Here is an 18,919-nt window from a genome sequence, read left to right as displayed (position 1 = left end):
TTACTATCACTTCTGCCTTTAACTCAATGTTTGTTTCCTGACAGGTCGGGCAGGTCGAGTGTCAAAGGGCTACTGTTACAGACTTGTTACCAAAGAGTTTTGGAAAAAGGAAATCCCAGACTACATGATTCCCGAGATGCTGGTAAGGGACTGTGCCAGTGACCAGTTTTTAATGCAGTTCAGACCTTACTTCTGAAAACCGATCTGTGCTCTACTATTTTCCATTTCCTCAGCTTGCTCCGCTCTCCACTGTCTTGTTGAAAGTGAAGCTGCTGGACATGGGAGATCCCCGCTCCCTCCTCTCCACAGCACTCTCACCTCCCAACCTCTCTGACATAGTTAGGACTGTGCTGCAACTCAAAGAGGTAGAGAGTGTAACTTGATGATTGTGTTCTGAGAGAGGCATTATTGTTTAGTCAAGTGCAGGCAAATGTGTAGCTGTAATGGTGATTGTTATGTATTTGGACGGGCAGCTGACCGCCAGCTCTGTCTGAGGATTAGACCTTGAGTTCTCCGAGAGGAGCTTTGCGTCAGCCAGTGTTCACATAGTTTATGTAGCATGAGAGCACAATAGGGCCATGTCGAATATTAATGATGTCGTGTGTTAGGCTAAGGGAATGAAAATGTGCATGTTATCTTTTTATTTTAGTATTTCTGATTTAATAGCATTTGTTAAGTATTTAATTTTACCTCTTGGTAAATGACTACATAGTTATTTTTGTATAACTGAGCACTGGAATCACCTTTTAAATCAAATTCATTTTTTCACCATAATGCACACTTTTTTCAGTTCAGTTCAGTTTTATCAATTCAGTTATATAGCACCAAATCACAACAGCCCCCTCAAGGCGCTTTATATTGTAAGTCAAAGACCCTACAATTAGAGCAGGGCGATATGACCAAAAATATTTATCACGATATACATTTGAAAATTTGCGGTAACGATATAACTGACGATATAATTGACACTAGACAAAGTTATATAAAAATGTAACAGTGCAAATGCAAATTCCTTGCTGACAGTTTAACCCTTTAGAGCCGGTCGGAGCGGGCACGCTCTGTTTTACGTAACTATTTTTAAATCCCGGTAGCTCTGCAACCACGTAAGCTAGCGCAATAATTTTTTTTGCATATGAAACTGGAGGAGTTGTACTTACATCTTATGCCATCAGCTTGTCCTAGGTCACGGTTTCCTTCCACATAAAGCTTTGCAAAAACTGCATAAAAAGCGCTTGCAGGAACAAAAACATAATATTCCAGTAAAACGCTTTGCTGATCCGATCAGCTGTTCGTAACACTTCCTACGTTGGAATAGACGTCAGCGCGAACTTTAGCATGTCCGCCATTACCTGCCCGAAACCGGAAGTGACGTCATTTTCGCGGAAATGTAGTCTTTTTTACCATCAGGGCCTCAGGGCCTATACTGGTCTTTTTAAAAGTTATGTTTGACTTTATGACTTTCTGTGTCGTTTCTGGGATGCTTAGGACTCATATTGCACTGCTGGAAATAGTTTATTTTGATGCATATGGTACTTTTTTGCAAATTTGCAGTATAATATTTATTTTCGTTTTTCCTGCAGTGTATAAAAATTGGTGTATTTCAAAAATAAAACTATGAAGACACTCAAAATAAATTTCCTGTGGTAGAAAAGGAAAAGGAAGAGCTGTGGATTGCACTACCGACCTTCCAAGTTGTTGACAAACTGCTTTACTTCCTAAGGGAGGATGTGTATAAAAAGAACACATGCTAGAATGAAGTAATGAAGAAAAACTCCAAAAAGCATAACATGGCTGTTTTTATTAAATGATTTATGACAACGGTCCCCAATCCCCGGGCCTCGGACCGGTACCGGTCAGTGAGTCGTTTGGTACCGGGCCGCGAGAGTTGAGGCTCAGGTGTGAAATGTCTGGTTTTCAGGGTTTTTATCAGTTTTCAGCGTTATGTTGTTATCGTTTTTATCGTTAACTCTGTTTTCCTGTGTCTCTTCACGTGTGTTATGAATAAATCTTCTTTTTTTCCCGTACCGGTACTAGTTTTATTTTGTTGTATTTATCCGCGACACCTTAAAGGCCGGTCCATGAAAATATTGTCGGGCATAAACCGGTCCGTGGCGCAAAAAAAAGTTGGGGACTGCTGATTTATGATTAAAAGATTTGTGTGTGTGTTTGTGTGTGTGTGTGTGTGTGTGTGTGTGTAGATAGATAGATAGATAGATAGATAGATAGATAGATAGAGATATATATGTGTATGTACAGGGAGTGCAGAATTATTAGGCAACGTCCTTTCCTTCGGCAAAATGGGTCAAAAGAAGGACTTGACAGGCTCAGAAAAGTCAAAAATAGTGAGATATCTTGCAGAGGGATGCAGCAGTCTCAAAATTGCAAAGCTTCTGAACAATCAAGCGTTTCATTCAAGATACCCAACAGGGTTGCAAGAAGCGTGTGGAAAAACCAAGGCGCAAAATAACTGCCCATGAACTGAGAAAAGTCAAGCGTGCAGCTGCCAAGATGCCACTTGCCACCAGTTTGGCCATATTTCAGAGCTGCAACATCACTGGAGTGCCCAAAAGCACAAGGTGTGCAATACTCAGAGACATGGCCAAGGTAAGAAAGGCTGAAAGACGACCACCACTGAACAAGACACACAAGCTGAAACGTCAAGACTGGTTTTTCTAAGGTTTTATGGACTGATGAAATGAGAGTGAGTCTTGATGGGCCAGATGGATGGGCCCGTGGCTGGATTGGTAAAGGGCAGAGAGCTCCAGTCCGACTCAAGACGCCAGCAAGGTGGAGGTGGAGTACTGGTTTGGGCTGGTATCATCAAAGATGAGCTTGTGGGGCCTTTTCGGGTTGAGGATGGAGTCAAGCTCAACTCCCAGTCCTACTGCCAGTTTCTGGAAGACACATTCTTCAAGCAGTGGTACAGGAAGAAGTCTGCATCCTTCAAGAAAAACATGATTTCCATGCAGGACAATGCTCCATCACACGCGTCCAAGTACTCCACAGCGTGGCTGGCAAGAAAGGGTATAAAAGAAGAAAAACTAATGACATGGCCTCCTTGTTCACCTGATCTGAACCCCATTGAGAACCTGTGGTCCATCATCAAATGTGAGATTTACAAGGAGGGAAAACAGTACACCTCTCTGAACAGTGTCTGGGAGGCTGTGGTTGCTGCTGCACGCAATGTTGATGGTGAACAGATCAAAACACTGACAGAATCCATGGATGGCAGGCTTTTGAGTGTCCTTGCAAAGAAAGGTGGCTATATTGGTCGCTGATTTGTTTTTGTTTTGTTTTTGAATGTCAGAAATGTATATTTGTGAATGTGGAGATGTTATATTGGTGTCACTGGTAAAAATAAATCATTGAAATGGGTATATATTTGTTTTTTGTTAAGTTGCCTAATAATTATGCACAGTAATAGTCACCTGCACACACAGATATCCCCCTAAAATAGCTAAAACTAAAAACAAGCTAAAAACTACTTCCAAAAACATTCAGCTTTGATATTAATGAGTTTTTTGGGTTCATTGAGAACATGGTTGTTGTTCAATAATAAAATTATTCCTCAAAAATACAACTTGCCTAATAATTCTGCACTCCCTGTATGTATATACTAGGGGTGCAACGATACACAAAATTCACGGTTCGCTTCGATACTTTGGTGTCACGTTTCAATATTTTTTCGATTAAAAAAAATGTTCATGCCTTTTTAATTTATCATTTATTAAAATTATAAATATATATTTTAACTCAAACGTACAGTTTTTAAATGTAATGTTGCTGAAACAACAAAGGGATAAAATAATAAATCTATCTGATTGAGGAATCCCTCATCTTTGGAAAAGAGAGTTTGTTACAGAGAAATGGCTCTTTCCAAAATAAAAGCTATACTATACGCTTCTTCTGGGCTATATTCTCAGCAGCATATTAAACATATCAGGTCCCCATAAGGAGAATCATGTGCTAACGGCTGTCTAAATGACTCGGGTAAAGTTTGTAGCATGCGTGCTTGTTGTTTTTGTCTGCTTCCACTAGGATGATGTCGGCGTAAATGTGCAGTCATATTAATTTTGTTCCCACTAGTGCTGTCGGCGTTAATCTGAAATGACGTTAACGCCACAACACGGCAAATCTCCGTTAACGTGCTACCACGGATCGCCCAGTGCGTGGGGCCAGACGGCGTCAACACGTTAACGAGCTAACTGTGCTAACGCAGTAGTTCCCACCCATGTAATTGAGCATTGCGTGACACATCCAACATACTGTTTTACTTTTGTCCATGACGCGCTTACCTTCAGGGTCATACGTCACATGAAGACCAAAATAATTCCAAACGCCAGATCTGAATGAGGGTGGGGGAGGTTCAATTTGCCAGAGCTTAGCTTCTGTCTTGCTAACTTGCGCTGCGCTCAGTGGATCTGTGCTAGACAGTGCAGCCAAGCGGAGTAGTCGAACGCAGATTCACTGAGCTCTCAACACAGACAGCATCGTCAGAAGGAAAGTTGATAAAATAAATTAAAAATGTTGTATTGTTCGATACATATGCGTACCGAACTGAAAGCACTGTATCGAACGGTTCAATATCGATACGAGTATCGTTGCACCCCTAGTGTGTGTGTGTGTGTGTGTGTGTGTGTGTGTGTGTGTATATATACGCATAATTAAAGCTAAAATGTTATGAGTTTAGAAGTTCATTAGTTGTGTGCATAGAGTATGCTGTCTGTCACACTGCAGATGGGTGCGCTGTCTGTGAAAAGTGAAAGCAGAGGTCAAAATGAAGATGGTGAGCTGACGTTCCTGGGCCGAGTGCTGGCTCACTTGCCTTTAGACCTGTACCTGGGGAAGATGATTGTCCTGGGCCACGTCTTTGGTTGCCTGGATGAGTGCCTCATCATTGGTTAGTCTATCATGGTACTTGGTGGTATCTGTTGTTTACGGCATGTTTTCTAGAGACATAGCTTTACAGCCTAAATGTGTAACATGTTTTTCGGAATACTTTTGCACAACATACTCTCTCATTCTCAGCTGCCTCTCACTCTCTGAAGAGCTTCTTTGCGATACCGTCCATGCAGCAGATTGCTGGCCATAGGTGAGTCTGATCCAGCAGGTGCACTGATTTACAGACTCATGATGTCACATTAGATTTTGTGTACCAACACTGTGGCTGCATTTCATGCATTACGTAGTAAAGTAACTTGATTTAAACTAGAGCTTTTGACGCATGTTTAGTGCAGCGTAATATCTGATGCATTCAGAAAAATGCTCACATTCCAGCAAAAATGAAAAAGTATGAAAAAATAATGTCACATCACTCCACTGTTCACCTCCAGTTTGGGATTTTTTAGTTTAGATCGTCAGTAATTTTTCTTCCAGTGTATACTTATATTGGTCACGTGTCTAATTGTAACATGTTTACATTAGAATCAGGTCAAAAGCAGATATGGGTTGTGTGTTTTGTAATTATTATTTTTTTGTATCATGTGTAACTCCAGGAGCAAGCTGGCTTTTACCTGTGGCACACCAAGTGATTCCATAGCTTTCCTAAATGCCTTCAAGGTAAAGAATTTTTTACATATCTCCAGCAGGTTTTGATTTTGAGTGGATTTTCATGTGTGGTTGCTCTATTCTCTCTCGTTTCTTTATATTAGGCATGGCACTCAGCCAAGAAGAAAGGACAGCTGAGGCACCCAAAGGTATACTATGAACTAAATTACTCTAACCTTCAGCGATGTGAGCCACCCTACCAGGATAATGACCCCAAGCACACCAGAAAGCTTTGTACAAACTACTTACCAATGAAAGAAGATCAATAAGTGCTGATTGTCACTCACTTTAACTCACAGTCAGACCTGCTCGAGACGTTTTCTGACATCATAAAGCCTCTTAGGAGGCAAACTATACCAAGAGATTCTGAAAGAATAGAAGTAGTGTAATTGTTTCAGCTATTCACTTTTTCACTCAGACAACTAAAAGGGTATTATTAGAGCTAATGGAGATATTACTACAGTATTTGAAACAAAGAAAATGTACAACTATCTTCCTTCCTGGTTTCAGGATTTTGGATCCTGTGGCAAGTGATTTTCCAAGGCTAATTCTCTATAAAATATAGACAATAATAGGTGCTGGTGCCATTGCTGTTATCAGTTTTTAAGGCAACAAATCACATTAAATGGGTAGCCAAAAAATGGAGGAGCAGCTTCTTCTGACCATGTCTCTCCAACCTGACTATCCATGTCAGCGTCACAGGGATTAAAGTCTAGGAATAAGAAATAGGGAATAAATAGGAAAGGGGCAAGGATAGTCTATCATACAACACTGGTCAGATTGGTGATATGTTGTCTCGATGATGTTGCCATAGAAACAAAACCCACGCACTATGTGGGAGGGCTTTTTATGAACCATCCCCATCAACCTGCCAGCACTTTGTGTGTTCGTACAGCAATTGTCTCTAGTAAAAAAGTTATTCACCTGGTGACTTTTGAGGTCTATTTTTTGGATCATTATCCTGCTGTAGAACCATCTTCTTTACAGTTTAACTTCTAGCTGACTCTGTGAAGTTGTCACTCAAAACAAGATTTATCCTGTGTTTTTGCAATATATTCTGTGCCCTGTTTTTCATGTCAAAGACCTCACATAACAGTTCTTAGTAGCTGCTGTTATTGTTGTTATAGCCTGGTTGTTGTTTGCTGAGGCCAGAAAGATCTAGGTATTATAGAAATGATCAGGGTACCTACTTAGAATTTTTAGCCTCCCATAAAAGTGTTGAGGTATTCAAATTCTAAGAGTGAATTAAACTTAACACAACATTATAACAATGTTTTTGTTTTTTTTGTCTGTTTGTTTTGTGTTTTTGGCAAAAATTAAATGTATTTGCTGCCTTTTCTTCTTAGGATGAACTGGACTGGGGAAAGGAGAACTTCATTCAGATCAAGAGGATCAGAGAGGTACAGAGATCAAAGTCGCATGTGTTCAGAGAATAACATTTCAGGAGAAGGCGTGACCTGAGTGCATTAAATAGCAGGTGTTAAGTGCAGTGTATTTTAAGCTGATACAAACTTGGCACAGAAAGTAAGCAAATGAGCCACAGTTTCAGGGGAAATTAACAGGCTTTCCAACAGTGTTGCCAGGAAGCTTTGTTACAACAAAGCAATAAACAACAAAACACAAATTGCCTTACTTTTTGCGCTAAGTTAATTTAAATTTGATTCCTTTTGTGAGGTCATGGGTAACCCCATGATGTCTTTTGCAAATTAGGTATTAAAATTTATAGTCCTTACAATGTTTTCTAGCTGTTGGACATGCAGTTTAAAGAAAGTATAAATACTTGCTTGCTGAAATTGCTGACCAGGTTGCAGAGCTGTATGAGGAGCTGAAGAAGCGTGTGTCCCAATTCAACATGAATGTAGCAGAGGAAAGCCAGTTCTCAGACTACACCAGTGCACGCAAGCAGGCATTCATTCTTCAGGTTAGTCTTTGCTGAAAACTGTGGGATGTTTATAAATTGTCTTAAACATCATAGTGTGACAATGTAAGGAGCTTTGGGTTGTTTTGCATGTCTGAGTATATTTGACTGTCAGTTTGATGTAAATTGTGACTCACTGCTTCTTAGGTGGTCATTGCTGGTGCGTACTACCCAAACTACTTTCTCCAGGTGGATATAGATGAAGCCCTGGCTTCCAGAGAGCTGAGTGGCTTCAACCCCAGAACGACAGTGATGGTATTATTACCTCATCTGCAGCTTGGCTCAGCTACACTTTACTTCATGTTAACATAGCACATTACGTTATTAACATAATAAGAATTATTTATAAACTTGTTAATAAGCAATTGGTTGTTGTTATCATTATTAGACTTCATGTACAATTCAAGCTGGCTGATGATTTACCTAAAACAGGCTTTACTTTTCTCGTAAATGTCTAAGAACGACAAATTTATCTCACTCCCTTTTCGCAGCTTGCTTGCATGTCCTTAAAGTTTTTAAAGATGTTTGATGGACAGTTTTTAATTAAAAGTGCATAAAGTATCTATCCATCCATCCATCCATCGATTTCTTCCACTTATCCAATTAAATTGTCTTAAATACAGATCAAGTGATCTTGTTTGTAGTCACGTCTCCACAAAAATTTGTAGCCAATAGTGTCTCTGTGTTTGCCTGCTCTACACATTTATATTTGCTTGTCTAGCTGGAATCTGAAGCCAATTTTGCTGCTTTTGCAACAGACCAAGCTCCATTCCATACTTGAATTCACAAATTGGCCATAATGCTCTCAAAAGCATTAAAAATATTCTGTAAGCATCATTTCCTGGCTTCTACCTCTGACCACCAGAGTTGATTGTGCCCACTCAAAACAGTGTTTGTTCTTTAGGATGTTTCAAAAGCTGCCAAGAAGCAGCCCTCAACTCATTCGCTTTTTTAAAAGAAAGATATGTATATATAGTCCAACCACTGAGACACAAATTTGGATCATTTTTAAATTTTCTTAATAAAAGGCACCACACAGACTGAACGCTCTGCTTCTGAAATGCTCCAAGTGTGATTTTAAACTGTGTGAAGGATAATACAAAGCTGCTTTAACCTCCTAAAACCTGACCTCTTTCATGGCATGCATTTACAATTTCTCTTTGGTGTCTGGGCTGATTGGGACCTGATGAATGTAAAAAAAAAAAAAAAAAAAAAAAGAATGACCTGATTTTTGTTTCTGAGAAAAATTAGATCCACATAAGAGTACATTTGTTTTAATTTTGATAGAACAGTGGCAGCATAATGTCCTCGTAAGTGGATATCAGGCCCATGTAGGCCCAAATTTAGTATTTTGGTCTAGACAACCCAAAATGTGATGTTCAAATATGTGGACACCAGGTCCTAGGAGGTTAAAGATAGACCCTGTGTATGCGTCGGGTATGATGATGTCGATGAAGGAGGCTGCAACATGCTAGCCATCCTACTTTCTAATCGAGAGAAATGGAAGGATACAAGTGTAATGACAGATGAGTTGGAAATTCTGTACGGTTAAAATTTGAGTGTACAAGTTATTACAAAGTAAGATACAGTAACTCAAAGGTGTTTACATTTCACAGGTAGTGAGCAGCTGAGCATAAACAGAATAATCCTTTTTTATCACTCTAATAATCACCCAAATTTTTAAAATCAAAATTATTTTATTCCGTTTGACCTGAAACTATCAACTGAGCCCAGGTTCATTAGGAAAATAATCACAAAGTGAAGAAATAAGGGCCGCTTCACCACAAACTTAGAAGAGGTTGTCACTGCTGCTAGCCTTTAGAAAGGTTTAAGGCAATTAAGCATTCACTTTTCGGACCCAGACTTTTTATTTTTGTCCAAATTATAATTTGGTTTATAGGCAATTAAATTGTCAGTTTTGTTTTTCTAATTGTATCATCAAACTGTTGTTTTTAGTTGAGGAACCTTCCACCGTACAGTTTCCTGTATTACAAGCAGCTGCAGTGCCTGTTCCGCCTCTGTGGACAGGTCAAAGCCATTTCCTTTGATAGCTCCAGGTACTAGAGGCTACTGTGGCAAGTCAAACATCATCACTCAGTACTTTGTCTGCTTGAACCTTTGTGCACTTAGTTTTAATCTCACTTTGTGTGTGTGTGTGTGTGTGTGTGTGTGTGTGTGTGTGTGTGTGTGTGTGTGTGTGTGTGTGTGTGTGTGTGTGTGTGTGTGTGTGTGTGTGTGTGTGTGTGTGCACTCAGAGCATATGTGGAGTTCTACAGGACATCCCAGGACTCTGGTGTGCTACCTGAAGTGTCTCTTGCCCTCCTGCTGGCCCATCAGAGCCCTGCAATGGAGCTGTCAGTCTACCCCATTGAACAAATAGAAAACTGTGCTGGGAACAGACACATAACTCACATGAAATATTCACGGTACGCCGAGTTTCGCATATTTCAGATGCCAAATGTAGTTGTCTCTCTGAGAAAAATCTAAGTCATGAGCTGAAATCTTGAACATGTTCGGCAAGGACAAAATGTCATCTTAACCACTAAGTTGTGGCTGTGTCTGTCATTTGAGGACTCAGTGTTTCTGGCAAATCTAACCCCTACATAACAGGCTGCAGTGGTCAGTGCCTTAGCCCTAAACCTTAATGTAATCTGACATCCTAACACTCTGCATGCCTCTTGCCAGCAATCATTGGACTCAGAGTGGAGGTTTTAGGCAAAGCAGTGCCAGCTTCTTCCTACCCCTGCTGGGCTGTAGGGTGACACATTTATTTAATTGTAAGAATGCTGACATATTTTGATAAAATACAGTTTTAGCTTCTCCTCATAATTTGTGTTTTTTTTCCATAAAATATAATGTTCAGCTGTTGTTATTGCTGGTAAATTCTGAATAAAATTGTACGTTTGCTTGTTCTTAAAATGTTTTATTTTGGTGAACACATAGCAGACATCTGTTTACTCTTTAAAATGAGATGCTGACTCAGTTTAACTCATCACAGTAAAATGGCTATAAGTACACACATGCCCGTGTGTAGTCAGTGGTGACAGTGAAGCATCACCTAAAATCTCTGTTTCTGTGCAGCGTGAATGTTGACTTCCAGAGCCAGTCTGTCTGCCCAGTGGGAGTGGTCAGCAGCACCATCGACCCCGCCAAGCTACCCCCCAATCGCTTGTTTGTGGTGAACATCACAAAAGTTAGTCTTCTATTCTGTTTTTATTTCCCCTACTAAATACCCGACTTTCTTTATTTGAATAAATATTAATGGATGTATCGTCTCTGAAATCTGCTGTAGGTGGTGGAGGTTGGTCATTTCTGGGGGTTCCAAGCAGATGAAGCCAGCTTGGAAAAACAGCGCCAAATGACAGCAGATATTAACACATGCACGCTGCATCCTTTAACTGTGTCGCTCTACCCCAACCTGCTGTGCCTGGCTCCCTACTCTGAGTTCAATGAGCAGAACATGTACTACCGTGCCAAGATCCTACACATGCGTGGCAACACAGTGGAGGTAAATATTACTTACACTCTGCAGCCTGCTGCTCAAAATTTAGGACACCCGTTTATTTTCTCTGTAACTTTTCTCTGCAAGTTTTACTTCTATTTTTCTATCTTTTTTACTTGTGATTAGCCTGTCGTAGTTAGGATTCTGTACCTTTTTAAAGTCCAGACAGAAGTTCACCCATGAAGATGGCATTTGACAATCTCCCCAGTACCCTTAATGATGAGTTTTGAAACCTCAGTATATATGTTTGACCATTAGATCAGGTCACAGTTTTTTACAAGGGTGAGCTGTGTAGGCTGAGATCACCCTCACTGACTTCTGATGCACACTCAAACAGGCATCTGAGGGGAAAGAGTTGAGCTTATTGGTTTGAAGGTCTAGCTGTAATTTTTCCATTTGAACTCTTTTTTTTTTTTTTTTTGCAAATATTTTTATTGAAAAAAGATAAAAACACAGTACTTGCAGTTACCGAAATACAATTAAACTTTCTTCATTTTCCTAAGTAAATATACTTATTAGGGGTGCAACGATACACAAAATTCACGGTTCGCTTCGATACTTTGGTGTCACGGTTTGATATTTTTTCGATACAAAAAAATGTTCATGTCTTTTTAATTTGTCATTTATTAAAATTATACATATATATTTTAACTCAAACGTACAGTTTTTAAATTTAATGTTGCTGAAACAACAAAGTAATAAAAAAATAAAAAAAATCTATCTGATCGAGGAATCCCTCATCTTTGGAAAAGAGAGTTTGTTACAGAGAAATGGCTCTTTCCAAAATAAAAGCTATACTATACGCTTCTTCTGGGCTATATTCTCAACAGCATATTAAACATATCAAGTCCCATAAGGAGAATCATGTGCTAACGGCTGTCTAAATGACTCGGGTAAAGTTTGTAGCATGCGTGCTTGTTGTTTTTGTCTGCTTCCACTAGGATGATGTCGGCATAAATCTGCAGTCATATTAATTTTGTTCCCACTAGTGCTGTCGGCGTTAATTTCGTTAAAATGACATTAACGCAAATCTCCATTAACGAGTTACCGCGGATCGCCCCGTGCATGGGGCTGGACGGCGTTAACAGGCTAACTGCTCTAATGCACTAGTTCCCACCAATTGAGCTTTGCGTGGCACATCCGACATACTGTTTTACTTTTGTACATGACGTGCTTACCATCAGGGTCATACGTCACATGAAAACCAAGATAGTTTCAAAGGCCAGATCTGAATGAGGGTGGGGGAGGTTCAATTTCAGGTAGCGTTGAGGCAGTTGCCATGTTGCAACAAGCTTAGCTTCTGTCTCACTAGCTTGTGCTGCGCTCAGTGGATCTGCGCTCGACAGTGCAGCCTAGGCGGAGTAGTCGAACGCAGATCCACTGAGCGCTCAACACAGACAGCATCGTCAGAAGAAAAGTTGATAAAATAAATTAAAAATGTTGTATTGTTCGATACATATGCGTACCGAACTGAAAGCACTGTATCGAACGGTTCATTTTATATATATATATATATATATATATATATATATATATATATATATATATATATATATATATATATATATATATATATATATCTCTGTAAAGCGGTCCCATCCTCCATTTCGTTGGATCCACAGACTAATGTGATCATCTAGATACGCAGTCATCCAGTCTGCAATGTCGGGTACCAGCTCACCCATATTGCTGTCAATAACTGCTGCAACTTGCTCAACTTGAAATCTTCAAATAGATCTGGGTCCTGGTATTTCAGTGCTTCATGAAATTGGATGTAGTTCCTCCTTGGTCTCTAAAACCAGAGAACATTTTTTGAACATGGTAATTTTTGCAAATTTATCACCCAGGCGTCTCATCTTTCTGCAGGTCTTCTTTTTGGACTATGGCAACAATGAGATAGTTTCCTGCAGCAGCCTCAGAGAGCTGCCGTCTGATCTGCTGTCTCATCCTTTCCAGGTAGCAACATCATAAATGCCACAATCAGTCAGCAGATAAAATGCACACCAGATTAATAGTAACAGATAAACTGCTTATCATATCAGGCTCAGGAGTTCCAGGTCACTGGTATGCGTCCTTCAAATCAGTCCATCATTCTGGGGAACCAGTGGAGCAGCCGCGCCCGCAACCGCTTCATCAATCTAGTGAAGGGCCAATCTCTCATCGTGTCCCTGTACTCCATCCTCTATGGTGTGATGCGTGTGGATCTGCTCATCCACTCTGAGACAGCAAACACCAGCGTGGTAGACTTGCTGGTGGAAGAAGGACATGCTGTGAAGGCTGAAGAGAGCTTTGACTCCAAGGTGACACAATAAGCAGAAAGAAATACTAGTTCTCTTAGCAGCTTAAGATGAAGTTATTTCAGTTTTTTAAACTGAACTTAAAACAAAACTTGTATTGAAAAAATACTTTAGCTAATTGAAGTAAAAATGAAAGCTAGAATTTTAAAGACAAACTATTTGAGATGTCTGGCCTCAGGTTTGCTGCATGTGCTGCAGGCAGACTGAGATGCATTGAGACAAAAAGTTCTGTATGAATAGATCTGAAGCATTTTGTGCTTTTCTCAGTCAAAGTATTGAATGTTTTTGTGCTCTTGCAGCAAAACCATGAGGTGCTGATGTCTCTGTACAAGGACATGGAGGAAGGTACATATGTGCCCAACTCTGTAAGCAACACCTGGAGCAACCGCAAAAAAGAGGAGAAGGAGCTCATCGACAGCCTGCTTACCCACTTTTCCAAGCAACCCCAGTCCTATTCCAGGACAAAAGTACGAAACAATCCAGGCAAAGTTTTGCACATTTAGATGCTTCTAAGAAGGAATCAGAAAATATGTTACAGCATGCTTAGTAAACAGGGCTTTAACAATTCTGAAACCAAGACTAAAAATGGAATACAAATGCCCCAAAAGTAGTTAATTGTCACCTTCGTGTTCCTGTGATGCCTGTGCAGTGCTGGTAATTTCTCATGAAAGCATCCTAGTCTAGTAAAACTAGAATGGTTGAAGATCTTTAAGGTTTTGAGTGAATTGTTAGAAAGACAATATCTATAGCTAATGGTGGGTTTTGAATAACACTGAGTCTTTGGTGTTGAATGTGTGATGGATGCCACCGCCTTTTTTACTGTTTGCTGCTGTCAGTTTATCCAGAAGAGGGAGCCATTTCAGTGACTCAGTTCATGTGTTTGTGTTCATTCATAGGCACACCCATTCAATGTGACAGCCAGAACAGTGACGACACAGTTTTGCATCACTGTGATCAGTGAATGCATCATGTTATGTCTGATTGCTATTCCCTCTGACACTGCAGGTTCGTCTGCATGGACCAACCAGTCCTCATATGATGAGCTTCCACAGCTTGAGGAGCAACACGCTCTACAAGTAAGCACTACAGAGATTTAAAAAACAAAACAAAGCAAAACAAGAATATGTACCTACAACCACCCTCCCTCTGCCTCAGCTGATGATCACTGTATCCTCCTGTAGGACTGTATGTATAGAGAAGAACAGCATCAACTCCTTGGCTCTGAATGAAAACCCACATTGCAGACATCAGAAGATGCTGGTGGCTGGGACTGTGTCAGTCAGCTCCACAGGTACCAGATAAACAAAATATTACAAGGGTAGTGTCCTCCTAGTCCTGTTCCCAAGACTATAAATTGGGGAGTTGCATCAAGAAGCTTGAGCTCTAAATTCAGCTTTAATCATAATATTTGTGACTTTGAAATATAAGCAAGGCAGAATATTAAATTTACACAGAAAGGATGACATAACGAGGTGGTTCAAATGCAGAGGCGCTTTAATGGTAAAAGCACCATCACCTCTAGAGTTCAACCTCGACTTTGGAACAGCCAAAAGCATCTGAGGCTGTAATTTGACTCAAAAATTCAGTATTTCTGTTTTGGGCCCTGGTCTCCTTTAGAGGTGATCAATAAAATAATGCACTAAAAGCATTTTGAGCTAGCTGAAGGTGACAGACTAACTTTTTATTTTTACCAAATAGAAGGGTTTGCTTTAATCTAGCCTAGAGAAAACAAAGCCATAGATGACTTTTTCCAGGTCAGATTATGAGAGCATTGTTTTGATCTTGGCAATGGGTCTTATCTTATGTAGAGCTTTAAGGGTGTGTTTGTGTTGCAGGTACCCGTATTCTGCTGAAAGACACCTCCATTTTGCCAGACATCCCTGGACTGCCTGCACTTGTAATGATGCTCTTCACTCCCATCATGGAGCTACGGTTGGTTAAATGTGCATTACCGCTGCACATATATGTACAGAAACTCACATTCTTATTTACCTAACATATTTATTTTTAGCACTGATGAAGAGAGAACCTGCTACACTGGGGCACTCTGTGGCTTAGGCTTCAACAGTCAGAAACAGGAGGCCATCCTGCCTGAACATGACATCGAACTGTCCTTTGATGTGAAGATTGATGTTGACGACATCACTGAGGTAAATTTAACCTCAGAGACCGTTGTGTAAAATCATCAAAACAGCCACTCAAAGGATTCTGAATAGAAATCTTTGTGCATGTTTGAATAGTCAGTGTCATTTAGGAAGGTTCCTACATGGCAGGCATAATAAGAGTTTTTCAGTTCTCCAAATATTAAGAACGGCTTGCTGTGTGTGCTTCGCTGTTGGGGAAATTTTAGTATTTTATTAATCTGGTAACACTAACCATTATGTGTAAGTATGTGTGCACTTTACTCATGCAGTTTGCTAACATTTGCTAATACATTAGCTCTCCACCCTTTCATCCAAATGTGATCCAGATGTGGTCATTTCTGTCATTAGTGCTAATGTTGAAGCTTGAAAATAGAGTTCTAAACTACTTTTTATACAGTTTGTATAAATGTATTCTGTAACGTATTCCGTTACGTTACTCAATGACAGTAACGTATTCTGAATACTTTGGATTACTTAATATATTATCGTGCTTTTTACAACAACGTGAATGTACTATTGCTGTGTGATTTATTACTATTACTGAAGGTCCGCGACTCCGAACTGTAGTAAAGGGACCTCTGACTAATACGGCGGGGTCCCTGTCGGCTCGTAGCCGAAAAATAGCTTTACTTTGTTGTGTGGGTCAATTTTTCTTGCGAGAGACAGAGAGAGGCGTTGAAAGGCTGCTCCAACGCAACTTCGGAGGAAAACACGAACACGGTGTACAGTCGAGTCTTAATAGCTTACTTACAACTGGGCTCATCAGGCACTCTTCTTGGCTGCAGTGGTTATTATTATATTTACATGCTTCCAGCTCCCGTTTTTCCTCGATGACAACTCGTACCTTTCCACTCCCCTTTTTCTCCCTCCTCGCGCTCACAGACACATAACGTGTATGGCAGTCCATTCTCCCTGCAGCACGGACTATACTGCCCATGATGCTACATTCTTTAGAGCTATGCTTGTAGCATTCTGCCTGTTAGCTTAGCACAACAACGAAAAGGCGCTCTCTCACCCAGGAAACACACAGTCGCAGAGAGAGAGAGAGCGTCGCCCTGTAACCATGGCAACCGTAACGCTGCCGCCTGGAACGAAAGAACGTAGCTGTCAAACAAAACCCAAACAGTCCTGACCCGCGACAAAATGAAACAGGAAAGTACCGCAGTGTAATCCATTTATTTCAACAAAGTAACTGTATTCTGAATACCACCTTTTTAAACGGTAACTGTAACGGAATACAGTTACTCATATTTTGTATTCTAAATACGTAACGGCGGTACATGTATTCCGTTACTCCCCAACACTGGTGGTGTGTGTGGATGGTAGTACTTCACTTGTTTGTTTAAATGATGTGGCACTTGATTGATTCTTTGTTTTCAGATAAATGCTCTACGAATGGCTATAAACCACCTCGTGTGCGAAGGCCCCAATGGCACTCTGCATCTGGGGACTGACAGGATCAGCCAGCTGCAGGAAGACTGTCGGGACCGCCTCATCAGGTCTGATATAGATACATACTGGGGTTGTTCCTGGCTCAGGTCTTTGAGGGGTCAACATGCACAATTGAGGTGTATATATATATATATATATATATATACATATATACATATATATACAATTACCCACTCGCCCTGTGGGTGCTCTTTATCCTCAAAGCTTCATCAAATAACGCAAAAGCCAGATCAGCTAAAATGAGAAAGTATGACAGTTACCTCGAGTTTGACTTCATCAAGAATGACGATGGAAAACCCAAATGAGTTGTGTGTCTTCAAGTGATAGCAAATCAAGCAATTAAGCCAGCTAAGCTATAGCGGCATCACATAAAAAATTACCCAGAGTTTAAAGATAAAACAAAGTAATTTTTTTTCAGTGAAAAGGTAACATGCGTCAGAAAAAATTAATGGTGAACCTGATAACAACTTCAGAAAAAGTTCAGTGTGCCTCAGTGCACATTTGGTTTCAGATGACAGGGTGGCATCCCAAACTGGCTCCTGAGGGTATGCAAATATTGCTCCCCTTTCCTGCCACTTACCTCTGTAAATCATCATTTTCAACTTTGACTGTGAAGTACAGAGCTCGTTTATAAGTGGAAGATGATCTTCGAGTCTGTTTGTTATCCATCCTTACAAGAATAGAGAAACTGTGTAGTGAGAGACGCGCTCATCCTTCTCACTGAGTTAGGGAATAATTGTTGTTGATGACTGGATTGACTGTGTGAAATAAAGCCAGATAAGGCAAAATTGCTAGATTTTTTCATTTTTCTGCAAATAATTTTAATAAGGGAAATATGTTCATTGTGTTAAAATTTAACCAATTAAATAGTCTTTAAACTGCTCATGAAACAAAATGGGTTCATTTAAATTGTTCCAGTGTTTTCACTGTTTATTTTTTTTGAAAGCTTTCCGATTTATTTAAAAAAAAATGCTCTGAGTTTAAATACATCTTGAATTTGCCCGGAGTTTAAAAGTGTTCACATTTATTTAAATTTTGTTTTGTTTATTTTCTATGAAGTTCATAGCTCTTTGAAACAGATTGAGTATTTATATTGAAAAATTTAAAATATAAATTATTCCTACATAATCTAGGAGTACAAAAGGCAGTCTGAGCATGGGGATTAGAAGGGGGTACTTGGAACAATTTTACCCCTGTAAGGGGTCCCTGGCCCCTAAAAGTTTGACAACCCCTGCTCTACCAGAGGACTGGGAGCTTTTTCCTGATGGTCTTTCTTTAGGGAAGGCCAAAATGTCTTTGGTGGACAACAAAAATGTTTTTTTTGAAAAAACAGTAAAAATGCTGAATTTTTAAGTTATTACTGTTTTTATTGTGCAGACTGTTCACGAAGTCTCCGCCAAGGGAAGCCATTGCTCCCCAGTTGTTTGAAAAACTGGGAAAATGGAACCAGGTAATGAGCAGATCAGTGCACTTTTATTTATTCAATTGATCATCTGCTCTGCTTAGGCACATTTAGGTCCTTGTGCTTTAAAATATGTATTTATCCTGCAGGTGGATCCTTCTCTGAGGATGGACATCGTGGAGCCGAGAGGTGGAAACGCCAGAGCCGTTCTCTACCAGCTACACCCTGTAACTGTGCTCAACAACTAAAAATGATTGTTTAAGTGTTGCATTGTGATTTGGTTAACTTCAATTTTACTTTAACTGTTGTTCGGAGGTTGTTTTTTTTTTTCCCCCACCCAAGTTTCACGTCCAATTTTTGTTGTAGCTTTCATCCTAACAGGAAAATCCTCCTTCCTTTCTTCATTTACGGTTACCTAGACACTTCCTGTTTAACTTGGTGGCTGCTGAAGTTCATTGATAAGATTCAGCCTCTTTGCCTTGTGTTTCTGCAGTTGGTCATTAAAAATAGTTGTCTGCAACAGATGAAGCTTGTCAGTCTTCTGATTGTGACTCAAGAGTGAAGTTAAATTTGTCAGCACACACACACACACAGACACACACCTGTCTCCTACTATTAGAGGTGTGGTGGTGCCAGAATGTATTGGCCTATATTTAT

At 40.0% G+C, this 18,919-nt stretch overlaps 1 protein-coding gene across 1 annotated transcript in view; it reads left to right on the top strand.

The window, feature by feature from the left end:
- Positions 1 to 18,784, top strand: part of tdrd9 (tudor domain containing 9) — a 41,115-nt gene extending 22,331 nt beyond the window's left edge. Inside the window, exons 13-35 of the mRNA XM_004540572.3 lie at positions 45 to 142; positions 234 to 365; positions 4,738 to 4,900; positions 5,029 to 5,092; positions 5,496 to 5,559; positions 5,652 to 5,696; positions 6,894 to 6,947; positions 7,352 to 7,468; positions 7,613 to 7,720; positions 9,422 to 9,522; positions 9,721 to 9,891; positions 10,547 to 10,658; positions 10,758 to 10,973; positions 12,834 to 12,923; positions 13,010 to 13,267; positions 13,564 to 13,731; positions 14,270 to 14,340; positions 14,446 to 14,555; positions 15,100 to 15,196; positions 15,276 to 15,414; positions 16,789 to 16,907; positions 18,238 to 18,310; positions 18,412 to 18,784. Of these exons, the coding sequence (XP_004540629.3) occupies positions 45 to 142; positions 234 to 365; positions 4,738 to 4,900; positions 5,029 to 5,092; positions 5,496 to 5,559; positions 5,652 to 5,696; positions 6,894 to 6,947; positions 7,352 to 7,468; positions 7,613 to 7,720; positions 9,422 to 9,522; positions 9,721 to 9,891; positions 10,547 to 10,658; positions 10,758 to 10,973; positions 12,834 to 12,923; positions 13,010 to 13,267; positions 13,564 to 13,731; positions 14,270 to 14,340; positions 14,446 to 14,555; positions 15,100 to 15,196; positions 15,276 to 15,414; positions 16,789 to 16,907; positions 18,238 to 18,310; positions 18,412 to 18,510 (2,669 nt within the window). The 3' untranslated portion in view covers positions 18,511 to 18,784. The remainder of the gene's footprint in view (positions 1 to 44; positions 143 to 233; positions 366 to 4,737; positions 4,901 to 5,028; positions 5,093 to 5,495; positions 5,560 to 5,651; positions 5,697 to 6,893; positions 6,948 to 7,351; positions 7,469 to 7,612; positions 7,721 to 9,421; positions 9,523 to 9,720; positions 9,892 to 10,546; positions 10,659 to 10,757; positions 10,974 to 12,833; positions 12,924 to 13,009; positions 13,268 to 13,563; positions 13,732 to 14,269; positions 14,341 to 14,445; positions 14,556 to 15,099; positions 15,197 to 15,275; positions 15,415 to 16,788; positions 16,908 to 18,237; positions 18,311 to 18,411) is intronic.
- Positions 18,785 to 18,919: the final 135 nt, after the last annotated feature.

The sequence above is a fragment of the Maylandia zebra genome, linkage group LG19, assembly GCF_041146795.1.
Source record: "Maylandia zebra isolate NMK-2024a linkage group LG19, Mzebra_GT3a, whole genome shotgun sequence".
In the NCBI taxonomy this organism is placed as follows: Eukaryota; Metazoa; Chordata; class Actinopteri; order Cichliformes; family Cichlidae; genus Maylandia; species Maylandia zebra.
This window is presented reverse-complemented; position numbering and strand designations above follow the sequence as displayed.